Source organism: Lynx canadensis, chromosome E3 (genome assembly GCF_007474595.2).
Source record: "Lynx canadensis isolate LIC74 chromosome E3, mLynCan4.pri.v2, whole genome shotgun sequence".
NCBI lineage: Eukaryota > Metazoa > Chordata > Mammalia > Carnivora > Felidae > Lynx > Lynx canadensis.
The window spans coordinates 37,440,162-37,456,051 of record NC_044318.1 but is presented as its reverse complement, the minus strand read 5'-3'; the positions used below and the strand labels follow the sequence as shown (position 1 = coordinate 37,456,051).

Genomic DNA, 15,890 nt, shown 5'->3' with positions numbered 1-15,890 from the left:
GAGAAACTGCCCCCCAGCCTCGGCGCCTCCTGCCCCCGCGCCCCTGAGGTCAGCTTCCCACCTCGCACACCAGCTCCCTAGGCTGCTCCCCAGCTCCACCCGGTGCGAGGGGGCCCCCGGGCCACCAGGTGGTGCCGCTGCTGCGCGAGTCTCCGGGCCAGCCCCGCCCCCGCCTCCGGCCACGCCCCCAGGCCCGCCCCGGCTCCGGCTCCGGCTCCGGCTCCGCCTTCACCACGCCCCCAGGCCCGGACCCTGCCGGTTGGCCGCTCGGGCACCTGTAGAAACGGCAGCCGCGGAGGTGGGTGGACGCCGGGGGGTCCCGGACCCGGGACTGGCCGGGCAAGGGGTGCCCGCTTCTGCTCCGACAGTCGGCCTCAGGATGACTTCCGGCAGGCGACAGGTGACGCGCCCTCGGAGCAGAGCGCCGGGTATCGGGGCGGGGCGCGCCAAGGGACACCCTGGTCCTCCCGGGATGGGGCAGACCCGGCTTTGCTGCTCCCCGCACCCCTCACCGACCCCGCGTGAGCCGCGAGCTCCAGGACGGAAGGCCAGGGTTGAGAATATAGGTTTTAGAGAAAAGTATTATTTTGGCAAGGTGCCTGCGGTGCCATCGTCAGCGCGCAGCTCGTCCGCACACAGTGTGGGTCCCAAACCTGCGTACTAACTAGCTGGTGAGCGCAGACTTGGAGGAGATGGGTTCCCTGCTGCACACAGAGCTCAGGCAACCCAGACATTGCTTTCGCGTGTTCTCGGCTGGGTGAACTGTTGCGGCGCCTAAGCGTCTGGAGACAAACTACCCGAGTACCGATCCCGGCTGGCTCTGGAGGGGCACGCTGACTCGGTGGCCTCGATTTCTCGTTCCCCTGGGCTTGGGGTCCATACCCACACCCTTGTGGCCTGATTGGGAGTGGGGGGTGGGCCTCAGGTGGCCCGCTGATTGTGGGCTTGGCGGTCCCACCCGCTTTGGCGGACAGACTGTGGGCAGGAGTGATGGGGGATGAAATGTGCTTGGGAGCTGGGCTCGGCCTCTTGGCTTTTGCTTTGCAAGGAGAACGTTCCTGGCTGGTCTGTTGGTCTAAGGGCGGGAGAAGCGTGGGGCAGACCTGGACACCACCTGGAGTGGGGAAGTACCTCCGGCTGAGAGTCGGTGCCGTTGTTTGGAGACACGGAGCTCTGTCATTTGTTCCCCCAGAGCGTTATTGGGGTAACGGCTAGAGACAGAGAAAATCGGTCTTCCTGCACACGTTTCCTCGTCTGGAAAACGTGTTGATCGTCCCACCGCGGGGTGGCTGGGAGCAGTTCGTGAGCTATTGTGCGTAACGGGCCCGGGGAGCTCAGCCTGCCGTGAGCTCTGCTTTCGTCGCCTCTCCCCGGGCACCAGCCCCTGGGGGCCTTGAGGTATGTGGGCCCCCGGCGACGTGGCTCCACGCTCCGTCACCTCCTCTGCACAGAGCAGTGAGGAACCGAGACCTGTGATCCGGCCGGCCGTAGGCTGCCGCTGGCCTCTCTGAACTGGTGCCCTTTGTTGCAATTCGGGGCTCTCAGAATTGATCTCTTGGGTTCAATCATACGTTTCAAATGTTTTTTGTCTAGAGAGAGAGCACGCAAGCGGGGTAGAAAGGCAGAATTTTAGGCAGGCTCCATGTGTAGCACAGAGTCCAATGCGGGGCCCGATCCCCCTGACCCTGGGATCACCACCTGAGCCGAAACCGAGTTGGACACGAAAACGATGGAGCCACCCGGGTGCCCCTAGGATGAAACTCGTGCAAGTACATCTTACCCGGCGTCTGGGGCACTCAGTAGAGGGTGGTGCTTCCAACCAGGCGGAATCTCGGAGCCTCACGTTGAAAGGGCCCGGGGTTAGACGCAAGCGCGCCTGTCTTCTGCGCCCACCAGAGGGCAGCAGGGAGCCGCGCCAGACCTAGGACACCACTCGGGTGGCCCTGCACCCTCCAGAAGACCCCTTTCCACGTGAAGGGCGGGTCTGCCACTGACCCGCCAGAAACCCCTTCTCCCCCAGGTGTCTGTTCCTGTCAAAGATGAGGACCCGGGCCCAGAGCCCAGCCTTGACTTGTGAGGACGACACGGGAGCCATGGGTACACTGGCCGCAGGACCCTGCTAAAGACGCCCGGCGTGGACGTGTCGGAGCCGCGCTATTACCGCGACGCGAACCCGGCCTCGCCCCCGCACGCGCTCGGCCGCCTGGTAGCCAAGGAGGTGAGTTCCCTGTCGGGAAGGGACGGTGACCAGGTGGACACCAGCCCCGCGGCAGATTAAGAGCTTGGTACGAGGGTCGAGCCTCAGCTTCCACAATCCGAGGAGAAACTGGGAGGGGTCGTGAGTTGCGGGGAGGAGATCGGGGTACTCAGGGTGGGTAAAGCCCCTCACTGTAACTTTCTCAGGGAGGTTCTAGACCATTTCCTGGACGGTGCCGAGCCTGTGATTACCAGGAGGGCCCCGCACCGGCGTGCCCACTGCCCCCTCCCCTCTGCTCGTTTCTGGGCAGGGTGGGGGGCAGACAGACTCCCTTAAAACCGCAATCCCGTGTCCTCCCAGGGGCTCTCCCAAGCTGGCGGGGAGGGGGGAGGCCCTGGGGACCCCAGCACGGCACCCCCCCCTGGCTGCACGCAGCACCAGCCTCTCAGAGTACGAAAGATAGTTTATTGAATCTATACTCTTCTGTTAAAATTTTCAAACATAAAAGCTCTGTAACAAACGTCACAACTTCGTATCGTCTGTCATATAAATAAAATATACACTAAGATGTACATTATCCACGGCAGGGGACGCGACCACACGGCACGGCCGCCACAGCTGTCCCTCCAGCCCGCCCTAGGGAGGTGGGGTGCGGAAGCGGATCTTCTTGGCCGTCTCCACGTCAGATTTGGCAACCAGAAAGCGCATCTTCTTTCCTCCGTGTCGGATCAGGTCCACAGCCCTGAAAGCCGGCCAGGGGAGACGCGTGGTGTGGCCGACTCGCCACGGGTCCAGCCGCGGGGTGCGTGGGGCTCCCGGGGCGCCTGGGTTGGGGACCCCCCCCGCCGCCCCGAGGGGCCCCGCTGGGGCTGCCGTGTTGTCAGAGGTCGCAGAGTGGGCTGGGGACCGAGCCCACGCGCTCTCTCGTCTAAGACGGGGGCCGGGGCTAAGGGGCCCGGGCTCCCCTAACGGCTGGGCGGTCCGGTCCGGGCCCGAGGGCAGGCGTACCTCAGGTAGCCGACGCCCATCAGGCTGCTGCCGTTCACCTCGAGGATGCGGTCGCCCAGGGCCAGCCGGCCGTCGGCTGCCGCGGGGCTGCCCGGGAGCAGCGTCTGGATGTAGAGCCCGGGGGCGCCCAGCGGCGTGTGCTGCGGGCCAAGTAGCAGCTCAGGGCTGGGCGGGCCCCGGGGGGGGGGGGGGGCGGGGCGTGGGGCGTGCTCTCGTGGTCTCCGGCGTGTCCGTACGGGCAACACCGGACAGCACCCACCCCCCACCCAGGCCCGGTACCCTGAGGTCTGAGGACAGAGGGGACACGGCCGGCCGGGGAAGCGGCTGCCGCACGGGCCCTTCTCTCAAGCGCTACCGAGCTGCCCCACCGAGCCCGGTCCCGAGCCCGCGGCCCTTCCTGCCCTGCCCCGCCCGCCCGTGGTCTCCCAGTGACCGCGCGAGCCGTGGGCCTGCGTGGGGCGGTCCTGAGCAGGAGGAGCCCAGGGGGCCGCTCACCATCCCGTCGATCAGGCCCATCCCCAGGCCGGAGGGACCCCGCTCCAGCTCTACCACGAACACGTAGCAGAAGTCCTCGGCGCTGGAGCTGCGGCTGGAGAGGGCTGGCGGGGGCTCGTCCGCCGGAGCCACGCCGTCTCCTGCGCAGGTGAGAAGAGACGCCACGGGTGGAAGGGGAGGGCGGCTCGTGCCACCGTCGCCACTGTACTGTCCCACCCTGTCCCCACCCAGCGGGCTCCGCCGTTCCTCCACAGGGAAATGCTCCCGCGGCTCCGACAAGATGCCCATCTGGGCACAAGGGGGGCAAGTCCCCTCCAACCCCCGGGGGGTGATGGATCCCGGCCCCGCCTGTGGGCCACACCCCCACGTGCCTGTAAAGGGTGTGCGTCCTCCCCCCTCGTGACGGCCCCCGGACGGCAGCCCCTCCCAGAGCCTGGCTGTTTCCAGAGGCTGAACGGCGGCGGGCTCTGCTCCAGGTCCCCCCCACGGCTTCCCCTCCCTCTCCCTCTACCCGTTAAGCGGTGACTCCGCCTCCTTTCCCCCCCCACCCCCGTGTCTGACCCCGCCCCTGCCGGAGCTGGGACTCGTCGGCTCTGCGGCCCCCCACCCAGGGTCCTGTGCCTTGTCTCCCCACAGGTCAGATCAGGCCTTCAGCCACAGCGTGTGGCTGCAGTCCCCTCACCAGCAAGCAGGTGCCCTGCCTCAGGCCCGGATCTGCCCAGGTGACCCCTGGCCTTGGGGCACACCCAGAGTCTGCAGGGGCACTGCCGGGGGCGGCTCTGCCCTGCACTTCATGGCCCCCCGGCCCTCCCCCCAGCCTGCTACCTGGTGCACACCACCTGAGCCGTCCCTTCCTCCACCCCGGGGGGAGGGACTTCGTCCCACAGGCGGCTGTGCGTGCACCCCGTGCCCTTCGACGGGGGCCTGAACCACCCTGCGCCCACCTCACGTGGCCCCTGGAGCCTGCCCAGCACGGGCTACGGGCGTTCGTGGGCAGATACCAGAAGCCCAGGCCAAACGTGCCCCTAGGGCCGCACGGTTACGGTGACCCAAAGGGGCCCCGCCCAGGTGCCGGGGGCGGGGGGGACGGGGAGCTGTTGGGAGCCTGGGGACAGGTCTTACCTTCCCCAGCTGCACCTCGGGGGCCACTCTGCCCGCTCGGCCTCCCTTCCGGGAGCACTTTCCCACAGGTGCCGCCGGGCTCTGGCCAGTCGGGGACAGCGGGCTCGAGGCCGAGCGGGGTGCCGGGAGGCGTGAGCAGGCACGAGGAGTCCACGTGCAGGACGCCAGCCTGGGGGCCCCCGCGGCTCTGCCTTCCTGGAGGGCCCTGTGCGCGGGGAGCCCCCGCAGGAGGAGGAGGAGGGCGCGCCTGGCCGGCTTCACGAGCTCCCCTGGAAACCAGCGGGCAGCCGTGGCCCCCCGGGGGCCCTTCGGGGGTGTGCTGCGGGCCCTGGGGGTGGGGGGACAGGGACGAAGGCCTCAGGTGCCCAGCGGCCCGCCACAGTGGGAGACCCCAGGGGCCACCCCCGCCTCTGGGGACCCCCAGGCGCCGCAGAGGCAGCAGCCAGGCCCCGTGCTGGCTGCCCTCACCAGCCCCGTTGTCAAAGCCAGAGCAGCCCGGGTACCTCAAGGCACCCCGGCTGGGAAGGCCCGGCGCCAGGGCTGGGTTTGCTCCGCAGGCTCCACAGGAAGTGGCGCAGGTACAGAAGCTGCTGGTAGATGCCGGCGTCCGGGCAGTCCGCTTCCAGATTCACCTGGAAGCCCTCGCTCGGCAAAACGATGGGCGGGGGGTTCTCGTAGGACTCCAGGACGTCCTCTGCCGACGGCGGTGAGGACGGCGTGACCGCGCTGGCCAAGAAGAAACGCCCGGCCCCTCCCCGGGCCCACCAGCCACCCCCCCCTCCTGACACTGCAGGTACCGGGGACACGGGAGCGTGGGACTCGGGAGAAGGCAACCCGCCCAAACCACACTCTGGGCCCTTCTGCGTCCCAGTGAGCACCCAGGAAGAGGCCCGAGCTGCCTCACCCCCACTGCCCCGCCCCCAACTCCCCCTGCCTCTGTACCCCCCACCCTGTCCTTCTGATGCTCTCAAGGCCCGTGGTGGCTGCATCCCGCACGGTCCCCAGGACCCTGAGTCCCAGAACAGGGCATGCTCAGACGGCGGGAAGGCCAACACCTGCACCAGCTCTGAGCAGAGAGCCCACCCGGGGACAGGCCCCGGTAGTGATTGAGGAGGGGCGCGAGGGGCCAGCGGGGCCCAGAGTCCTGCTCCAAGTGGTCCCTCCCACCGGCCATGCCCTGGGCGACGGGGCACGGGAGAACCGAGCCCGAGGCCCCGTTTCTAGCCGTAGCTTCTATCTTCTGTTAATTGTCATTACGTGCATCATGCTAACGATGAGACGTGCATCTGTTCGTGAGAAACGTTACGTGCACGTACACGTATGCTGCGTGTGAACAGACATGGGTGCGGGGCCCGCCCACCATCTCGGCACTCAACGCCGAGACCCTGTTCTCCTCCTGGTGGGCTGTGTGCACCAAGCGAGGCCCTGCCGTCAGTCCCCATGTTGGGTAGGACCTTGGACCTGACCCCAAAGTCGGAACCGGGCTGTGGGCTCCCTGACCTCCATCTGTGATAGCCTCCAGGGCACCAGGGTGGAGGAGACAGGTCTGTAAGCTCTTCTGGAAGTGCCCCCAGGAGGCGCTCCCCTGCTCCCACCCCGACCCCCACGGCCCCTTGTTCCCGCCTCTGATCAGGCTCACCTGACTTGAAGGCCTCGGGGCTGTCCCGGGCATCGGGCTCCCAGGCGCTCATGGGGCCCATGGCGGAGGCCAGCTGGTACTGTGTCAGCAGCCGGTGCAGCTGGGCTGGGCTCAGGGCGGGGAACGCAGCCCTCAGGCTCGCCCAGCTCATCTGGGGGACAAGGAGGAGTGTGTGGTCAGAGGCCCCACGCGCACCCCCCCCCCCCCAGCCAGGGAGGATCTTCTTCCTGGGTGCTCTGGGGGCCAGGGTACAGGGTACCCCGGGCCGTGGCCCCCGAAGGGCCGGGGGGTGGGTGGCCGGGGGAGCGCCAGGTGGGACGGCCGTTCTGGGCAGCGGCCAGCAGGCACCACCCCGAGGGCTGGGTCCCCTGAACGTGCCTCCCCCCACGGCACCGCGTGGGGCTGAGACGCCAGGAAAAGAGCCCGGGGATTTGGGGATTCCTGCCTCACAGCATGAAGAGATCCGACCCCTAGAGCTGAAGACGCGCGTGAAGGCAAAGCCTCTCAGGACGGGGAGGCCTCCTGGAGGGGGATGAGCAGCCCAAAAGGGAGGAGGGGAGGAGAAGGGTGGACTCGTGCTCCACAAAAGAAAACGGGCACGGTTACCCGCGACCCTGCTCTCCGTTGGCCAGGGATGCTCCTCCTCCCTTGTTTTCTGGAAACTTCTCTCCAATTCTCTGAGCTAATCCCCATTTCTGTGACACAGTCGCTCCAGCAGCTTCCTGACCGAGGTTTCCCGAGGACCACTGCTGACCCCGCAGTCGGCGGGCCGGCCCACGCTGTCGCCCTCCACGGCGGGTATCCCCGGGTTCTGGCGTTGCTCTTGAAGGTCGGAAACCACGCTGAGGGCTAGTCTTCGGGACGCGTCCGGTCTTTATTCTTGTGGGAATTTCACGGGCTCCTCTGGCCCACGGTCTCCACACGGCAGCCCTGGGCTTCTCTGTGCAAGTGCAGCCACGGAACTGCTCGGCCATCGGCCACGCTTGCCAGCACCTCGGGGCAGGTGGGTCTGGGGGTGGGCGCGGCCATCTCTGACTCCCTGGCCGCCAGGTCCCCGCTCTTTCCCCTCCCGTCTGGCCTCCTCTCCTCGGCTTCCCTCTAGCTTCATTTTACTGCCAAGGTCACGAGGCCCGGGCCGTGGGGGGCAAGTGCCTCCGGCAGAGGAACAACCGTTTCCTAAGGCTACTTTGGTGGGGGGGGGGGGACGAAGGGCCGCGGCTGGGAGCCCCATCCCCCCACACCGGCTCCGTTCTTTCTGGTTCTCCCAGGTCCTAGAATCCAGACTTCCCTCCCAGGGCTGTTCCTCGTCTGGGGCTGGTGTCAGGAGGGTGCCAGCCATCAGGCCCAGAAGCCACCAGCAGGGACCCAGCACGCTCCCCTGTCCTTCATACCATCTGTCTACTGTCTGGGAGATTTCCCGGACTGTCTTCCAGTCTTGCCCCTGGACCCTTTCTCTTTACTCTCAGGGTTCAAATTTCCAAAAATCCTTTTGGTTCTCTTATCTGTAGGAGAATATAAATTTTTAAGTTTTTTCTCCCGGAAAAGTTTTGCACGCTCAGAGTGGTGTTCACATTTCTTAAAGGGCTTAACGCAACGAAGAATTCTGGACGGCAACTGTACGTGCCCCACAAAGGCTACATTATCTACCCCCTGGCCCTTTACAGAGAAGTCTGTCGCCCCAGGATCTGCGTCCTCCAACATCCGGCTCTCGTGCGGGAAGCGAGCGGGTGCTCAGTCTGCCAGGCTGGCTCGTGGTGGGACAGATGGCCACGTCCTCCAGCCTCTGCCTGGGTGTCACGGACGCCAGCGTTGTCCGGTCAGCCCCCTCTGACAAAGAGCACGGGGCCTCCCGCACGCAGCAGGTTCTCTGTCCTCCCTCAGAAGCCCTCCTTTTCAGGATGACACTTCTGGTGTCAGGATGACACCCTGTCTTAAATGTTCCAGAAGCAAGCACAGGTGTTTGGCCAGCGCAGGGGGAGGGCCGGCCCGGCCGTGCGGGGAGGGGCCGCTGAGATCCGAAGCGCGCACAGAAACCGCACAGACGTGAAGCACGACGGCCTGTGTTCCCAGCGCAGGGCAAGAGCGGGGAGCGTGTGGCCGCGCGAGGAGACCCCTGCCGGGCAGGCCTGTCCCCCGCTGCAGCCCCGCTCGGCCCGCTCTTGTGTTCCAGACCCCGGGAATCACCACCTGTGCCCCTCTGGACCCGACTGTGGCTCAGCCTCGTATTTAACGTTGGCCTGGGCCTGGGCATTCACGCTGCTGTGTGGAATTTCGCTGCAAGGAATTTTCTCGATTTTTTCAAGATTTCAAGTATTTACTATACGCGGGCCGAAGGCTCGAACTCACAACCCCAGGATCAAGAGCCGCACGCTCCACGGACCTTCAGTCCCCGCCGGCCCTGTTCTCGAGGCTCCACGTCTTCCGTGGGCAGTCACCCCCCGGCCTCCGCTTACCGGCCCCCGCGGTGTTTCTCCTCCCCGGGCCTGCTCGGTCCCTGTGGGCTTGCGCTTTGCTTTTGCGGAGTGGTATTTGGGGAGGAGGCCAAAAGCACAGGTTCAGGTTGCAATCTGTATGCAGAGGTCCCTATTTTCTGCATTGTCTCTAGTGAATTCCTGCTGCGCTTTTAGAATTAAAAGAACAAAATCAAGTAACTCAAAAGACACTGGAACAAGCCGTGGCTCCCAGCACGTGGCAGGTTCTGTCTCTGCCGAACCATCACCGGCCGTGGGACCGGGACTCAGCCAGCAGGAAGCAGCGGTCACGGGAGGTTGAAATGAGACGGCGCGCTACGCGGGTCACACCTCGGAAGTGCTCGGCAAGGCAGCCGCGGCCACCATTACTAAGAGCGACAGTGACGACACCCAGATTTCCGTGCTGCGTCCTTGAGTGGAGGAGAAGCGCTCCGGTTTTACAGCAGACGGGAAGGTCCACCGTCCCCCCAGGCTCGCATCACCCCTCGGCACACGCGGTGTCCTGCAGGCAGGGAAGGACACACTGGTTTCATTGATCATCGGTGACGACCGTCCGGTAGCTCCTGAGGGAGGGCACCATGCCGTACTCGCTTCCTGTCATTCTTCCCACAAATGACCGTGCGCGCATCCTCTGCGGTTCTGGGGGCTCAGACCCCGAGCAGGCTTCGGGCCCACACCCGGGACTCAGCAAGGCTGGTGTGGGTCGTGCGAATTCAGTTCCTCGTGACGACAGGACGCAAGTTCCCCTTTCTGCACTGGCCCGCAGCTGAGGGCCGTTCCCAGCTCGCGGAGGCCACGACGCCCCACGGTCCATCTTCAGAGCCAGCCGGGTGGTCGGGGCCCACCTCCTGTGCTCAATCTGACCCCTCTGTCTGCCCTTTTAAGCACTGGCGTGGTCAGCCCGGGCCCACCGGAGAGGGTGATCTCCCCATCTCGGGGTCCGTGCAGATCCCCCGTGCCGTGTGGGGTCGGGGACTGGGGACACAGACCCCCGGGGGGCCTCATCCTGCCTGCAGGTGGGACCAGAAGCGGAACGGAAGCAACACTGCAGGGTCTCAGAAGCCCCGAAGCCACTTCCATGGCCCACGCCTGGTCTGTGAGCTGGCGACCCCAGAAGTGACACCTCGTGCACTCCTCCTACCTGGATGAGCTGGGCTCGGGGAGTGGCCAGCAGGTTGAGCGTGCAGGAAAGCTTCCGGAAGAAGTGTTCCCCGGCCTCCCCACAGCCGGTGCTCCTCATCCACTCGAGGAGCTGCTGCAAGCGGGCACAGGCCTGGACACCTCTGGGCCAGTGGAAGCAACTCAGAGAGGGGCCTGCAGGGGGCGGGAAGGGGACGCCGTGCTGGCCGCCTTCTCCCAGGGAGGGCCTGTCCTCTCCACCTGCGAGCCTCTGACAACGGGCCTCCTGGGCACCTGCTGTTGGTTTCCAAGGCAACCGGCCCCCCTCCGGGCCCCTCTTTGGGTGGGGCGGGGTGGGCCTGGGAGGGGGCGGGGCGGTGAAGGGGGGGGGCAGAGAGGGGTTGTGACAGCCGCCGAGGCCCGAAAGCAGAGAGGAGTGCACCCCTACGGCAAGGCCCCGTCAGGCCTAGAGCCCGCCTGTGGACCCCGACCAGCCCGGGAAAGCCACACGGGCGACACACGAGGGCCGCAAGTTCACACCACTCTCATCTCCCCGAGTCCAGGCAGGGCCCCCAGCTGGAAGGAGCTGGCACCAGAAGCGAGGAGAGTCTGGGGGGCAGCAGGCAGGGTCACGGACCACGTCGCTTCTCTGAGCCCCTCCCTCCGCTCCCCGCCACGGGGCTGGGGGGTAGAAGGGACCAGGCCAGGCCGGTGCGGGCCCCCACCCCCCCAGCCTCACCCTTGTCCAGGAGCTGGTTGAAGAGCAGCGTGCCGGAGAAGAAGAAGAGGTAGGCCAGCACCTGGGAGGCGATCTCGGGGTGCACCTGGAATTGCCGCAGGAGATCCAGGGTGGCCTGGTAGACGGACACCACCCGGCGCGTCTCCTCCGGCAGCGGGGACGCCGAGCACCGGCTCTCCCGGCACTCCGTCTGGAAAGGGGGGCACTCCAGCAGGGCCGGGAGGCAGACGTACAGCGACTGGGGGCAAGAGGGAAACACCAAGCACGTCTGGCCCCCGGGCACGCGGTTCCAGCTCTGGGCACCGGGGCAGGTGACACTCACAGGTGCAGGGAGCCTGGCAGGACTGCTGGCACAGCCCACGGGTCCTGATCCGTCAGACAGAACGGGCCGGGGGGTCTGCTGGCGGACCCAGGACCACCGCCCCACCCCCCGCACCAGGAGCACCCCCTCCCGGGGAGCTGAGCCAGGGGCAACAGCCTGGGGGCTACGGCCACGGTCCTGGTTGAAGGGGGCAGCACTGCGGGCGCCCACACTCATCGAGGGCCGGGGGGGGGGGGGGGGGGGGGGGGGGGGGGGGCAACATCAACAGCTGCTCCCCAGACACGAGCGAAGGCATCCCCTCCGGGGGGAGGGGCGGGTCCTCGCAGCCACCACACCTCAAGGGGATCCTGGGATGACAGACCGGTTAAGGGCGGGACGCAGCCCTGCTCAGACCCCTGGGGCAGATGTGAGTACATGGGCGCGGGCTCATTCCTGTTGGGCCAGGACACGAACTCAGGCTCTTCACACAGGGTCCCAAGCCGCCACCAACTGACCACGGAGCTGGCGGACTCGGGTGTCGGGTCTCCACGCAGAACAAACGGGGAACTGTCCCCAGAGTGCCCCGTCCAACCGGCCCCTCTCGCTTTCCGCGGACGCATCCCCCACAGAATCCAAGTCAAAGCTCCGTCTCGGCAAGTCCCCTTGGATCCCCCAGCTGGGGCCACCTGCCCCAGGGGCTGCTGCTCTCTCCACTCCCCCCTGCACCCTGCTCTGTGTGCTGGGATGGGGTGACTCCTCCGGACCCGGAGGCTAACACCACCTCTGGTCGCCACAATGAGCACCAACGTCCGCGTCCCCGAGCAGCCGCCCCTCCTGCTCCCCGACGTCGTTGGCGCTTGCGCAGCCACCGGCTCCCAGGATGAGGGGGACGCGGGCCAGGAGGGAGAGGACCCGGAACTGGGCTCAGGTGTGCCGAGGTGGCAGTCGGAGCTCGAAACCCTCGGGTGACGGTGGCAAAACCACCTCCATCTTTCCCAGGTCCCCAGCCCTCCCCGCCCAGGGGAGCATGAGGCGCACACCCTGGCCACGCCGTACCTTCGAGACGTAGTACACGCACTGCTGGAAGGCGTACAGGATGACCTCCTCCAGCACCGCCATGGCCTCCTCGCTGGCCGTCAGCGTGCAGGAGAGCAGAGACTCCCTGGAGCCTGCGAGGAGACAGCGGGGCACGGTCACCGCGTGCTTACCTCCGGACTGCGCTCACCCCCGTCCCATCTCGGGTCTGGGGAGCCGCCTCGCGCGGCCGGCTGACCCCCGGCCCGACTGCCACCCCTCCCCGAGGCGCCCAGGGATGAGACGCCGGCCCAGATGGCCGAGGGGTCCGGGCACCGTGCCTCCGAGCCCATCGGTGCTGAAGCATCACCCGAAGGGATTCTGAAGCCCATTGACGGATAGATCCCAGACACGTTTCCTGGTAGAACCAGCGGCCCCAGCAACACGGATTCTGACCCAAGGGCCTGCGCTCACTTCCCACTCCGGACACAGGTCAAAGGAACACCTGGCCAAAACTCCTAAGGAGACCATCACTCCACGGAATTGTGACATTTTTCCAAGAAGAAAGAAATGCAAACGGCCTACGAGCCCCACTCTCCCCCCAGCATCCCGGAGAGACCACAGAGAAGACGCAGCCGAGGCCCGGCTGCTGGACAGCCCCACGGAGTGAGGCAGCCCGGCTCCATGGGGCCCCAGCGGGTGGGCCTCCCCAGACCGTAGCTGGAGCTGAGCCCCAGGGGCCGGCAGGGGGCCCGCCCAGCGTGGCAGGAGGGGCCCCGCGGATGCCAGGTGAGTCCTTGCTTCTGGCGGTTCCCGTGAATTAAGACGCCAGATCGGCCACAGGGACGCCAACACCAGAGAACCCCAACAGGGCAGAACTGTCCCGAAGGGCCTCCAAATGCAGGAGGCACCCCGTATCCCACCAGCGCCGAGCAGGGCTGCCCGGGGCCTGGAGGCCCCGCCTCCGCCTCCGCCGCCCTCAGATCCTCACTTCTTTACAGGAGCTGCAACCGGGCAGCTTGGACGGGTATGTCCAGCGCAGACCCGTGGCTCTCGGCCACCGTTCGTTCTGCTACAGCCTCTTCTCTTTTTAATGTTTATTATGTATTTTGAGAAAGGGCACGAGCAGGGGAGAAGCAGCGAGAGATGGGAGGAGAGAGAGGATCCCAAGTACGCTCTACACTGTCAGGGCCGAGCCCAACCCCGAGCTCAAACCCACAAACCGCGAGACCGTGACCTGAGCCCAAATCGAGAGTCAGATGCTCAGCCGACAGAACCACCCAGGTGCCGCTGCTACGGCCTTTCCGTTAAAGGAACCTCTTCTCAGAGCAGGGAGGGGGGCGCTGGGCCCGATGGGGCCCAGAACGGCTCCGAGCACTGAAGCGGCCCTCCCGGGAGCACGGGGGCCCAGGCCGCCCGCCGCCGCACGAACAGAATGGAAACGGCGTCCAAGTCCGTCAGAGACCCCATCCCTAAAACACCCGGATGCACCACTGTTCGAGACGCTTCTCCTAGGACTCGGGGCTCTCCTGCCCCTGGACCCACAGAACACACCCCAGGGGCTCACGCCCCAGGAACCCGTCTGGACTGGGAAGCCAGACGCCTGCCTCGCCTGCCGGGTCCTCCCTAGAGCCCAGCCTGTGGGGTCTCGTGGGACCCACCCCCACGGGATCGGGATGCTCCTGCGGCCTCACTGGCCTTCAGAGGAGAGGCAACCCAGACACCGTGAGGGTCCCCGGGTGCTCCCCGGCCCACTGCAGCCTCCCAGGCCGAGAGGGACACGCGAGGCCGCCCGCTGCTGCCCCCGGGACCCGCAGACCACCCGCCACTCACAGCCACTCAAAGCCAGGAGGAACGAGGCCAAGAAACCGGTTCCAAACCCTTCCACCGTAGCTGGGCCTGGGCGCCACCCTGCAGGCTACGAGTCTGTCCCGGCCTGTTCCCGTGTGGGTGTGGGGGCTCCGGCAGGAGGAGGGATGACGGGAAGAGGAGGCCGGGACTCGGCGGCCACAGGGAGACACAGATGCCGCCACAGTCCCTCCCACATCGCTGGAAAGCCAGCAGAAACGCTACAGGCTAAGCAGAGGCCGGCGTGAGCCTTTTAGGGGACGGGGCCCACGCCTCGACGCCCCCAGATCTGTAGGTGCTGAGGCAGAGCCGCAAGGGCTCCCCAAGGACTCTCCAAACATCCCCTCCCCTGTGGGGCCCACCTTCCGTGTGCCTGCGTGAGCGAGGCGTCCTGGGTAAGAGCTTCAGACAACAAAGACTGTTCGCGGAACGCAAAGGCGATTTTCCAGCGTTCAGGACGTGACATCCGTTTTCAGAATTCTTCCCACAGAAATTTCCCGCTGCAGGTCAGGAGGCCGAGACGCGGCCCTAACCTTGCCTTTGCCCTCTGGTGATGTTATTTTTTCCTCAGCGCTCTCCAGCGCCTCACCGCACGGGACGCTGTTTGTGGGACGTTCAGATCCTGCCGTGGCTCCCCCGGCCCCGAGCGGTCCCAGGGGCGGGTGGAGGCGGGACCCCGGCCATCCCCGTCCTTGCTCTCCCGGCATCGACCGGGCTACAGGACACCCAGGCCCGGGACCAAAAATAACTTCCTCTGAGAGCAGAGGCAGCAGCTGAGGAAGCAGAGCCCCCGTCAACCCCAAATAGCTTTTTTCATGAAAATCAGCCCGACGCGGGGTCCCTGGCCTGGGGAGGCAGGCCCAGGGGGGCCCAAAGACCGCAGCGTCTGACATTAGGCCGGATGAGAAGGGGCGTGAGCGGGACCCGCCCACGAACGCTGTGCCGGAGAGCCGTGGAGGGGGCGGCTCTCCTGGCTGAGTCTGCTGGAGCCGGCTGCACCCCGACCGCCTAACCCCTAGTACAGAAGGACCACAGGCGCTTACAGACGAGCCGGAGGCCCGGGGGCTCACTGGCCGGGGCCACGTCCAGAAGAGAGGCCCCTCTGCTCGGAAAAGCTGGGGCCCCCAAGGACGACAAGCAGGCTCTGGAGAGAGAGGGGCCTGGGTCCCGGGAGCACTGAGCTCGGGACGGCCCGGGCCGCCGGAGCAGAGCGACCGCCCTGGCTTTGGGGACACACAGAGGCGGCCGTTCACCTGACGCTCGGGGGAAAAGCCGGGTCAGCAGCTGCCACGGGTCTGTGCACAGACAGCAGCCCACCCTGGGAGGTCAAGGTGCACATCTGGCGCAACGTCCGCCCAAGGGCAACGAGGGTTGCAGGCCAGAGGCCAGCGGGCCCGAATGCCCACTGGGACGCAGAAGGATCCGGTGCTTCCCTCCGCATACCCACGGAAGCCCAAGAACGTTCCCAATGTCCCCTACGCTGTGAAGCGGGGGACCAGAAAACACTAAGAAACCACATCTAACAAGAAGACACGCAGACACGCCCGCTGGCTCGGCCTCCCCTCAGCCCCCACCTGCCAGCCCGGCCTCCCCACCTGGCTCGCGAGGCCAGACACCAGCCTGGCACGGACGGGGTAGGACAGCCTGTGCCACACAGACCGCGGCCTCTCACCGTCACCGCCAGGAGTCCCTCCTAGCAGGGGCACGGCAGGACCCCGTGCCACCCGAGCGGGGTTCGGGGCCCTCTCACCGGGAACCCGCGGCCACCTCCTTGGAGACACAGCCGAGCACACGGACACCGTGCAGGGCCTGGCAGACCGACCCCACGGGGGAGCCTTGGCCAGGCCCCGGCCCGCCCGCCTGCCTGGCTTCCTTCCCAGCTCTGGGTGCAGCCTCCAGAGGCCGGCTGCCAACCACGCCTACCCGGGATTCCCTGC

The 15,890-nt window shown here is 66.6% G+C and overlaps 1 protein-coding gene and 2 long non-coding RNA genes across 4 annotated transcripts in view; 2 read left to right on the top strand and 1 right to left on the bottom strand.

Annotated features, from left to right (window-relative positions):
* Positions 1 to 320: 320 nt before the first annotated feature.
* On the top strand, positions 321 to 4,848 carry LOC115504108. Its single transcript, XR_003965588.1, has 5 exons — positions 321 to 400; positions 2,021 to 2,218; positions 2,785 to 2,999; positions 3,716 to 3,848; positions 4,337 to 4,848. It is a non-coding gene; the product is annotated as an uncharacterized LOC115504108 (long non-coding RNA).
* Positions 2,810 to 15,890, bottom strand: part of RADIL (Rap associating with DIL domain) — an 88,126-nt gene continuing 75,045 nt past the window's right edge. For both annotated transcript variants that reach the window (XM_032591581.1, XM_030300797.1), the window contains 9 exons: positions 12,148 to 12,260; positions 10,791 to 11,028; positions 10,074 to 10,246; positions 6,462 to 6,612; positions 5,326 to 5,516; positions 4,823 to 5,150; positions 3,701 to 3,840; positions 3,206 to 3,345; positions 2,810 to 2,939 (listed from right to left, as the gene is read on the bottom strand). In XM_032591581.1, the coding sequence (XP_032447472.1) occupies positions 2,834 to 2,939; positions 3,206 to 3,345; positions 3,701 to 3,840; positions 4,823 to 5,150; positions 5,326 to 5,516; positions 6,462 to 6,612; positions 10,074 to 10,246; positions 10,791 to 11,028; positions 12,148 to 12,260 (1,580 nt within the window). In that variant the 3' untranslated portion in view covers positions 2,810 to 2,833. The remainder of the gene's footprint in view (positions 2,940 to 3,205; positions 3,346 to 3,700; positions 3,841 to 4,822; positions 5,151 to 5,325; positions 5,517 to 6,461; positions 6,613 to 10,073; positions 10,247 to 10,790; positions 11,029 to 12,147; positions 12,261 to 15,890) is intronic.
* On the top strand, positions 5,511 to 9,119 carry LOC115504106. Its single transcript, XR_004343041.1, has 3 exons — positions 5,511 to 5,615; positions 7,168 to 7,464; positions 8,044 to 9,119. It is a non-coding gene; the product is annotated as an uncharacterized LOC115504106 (long non-coding RNA).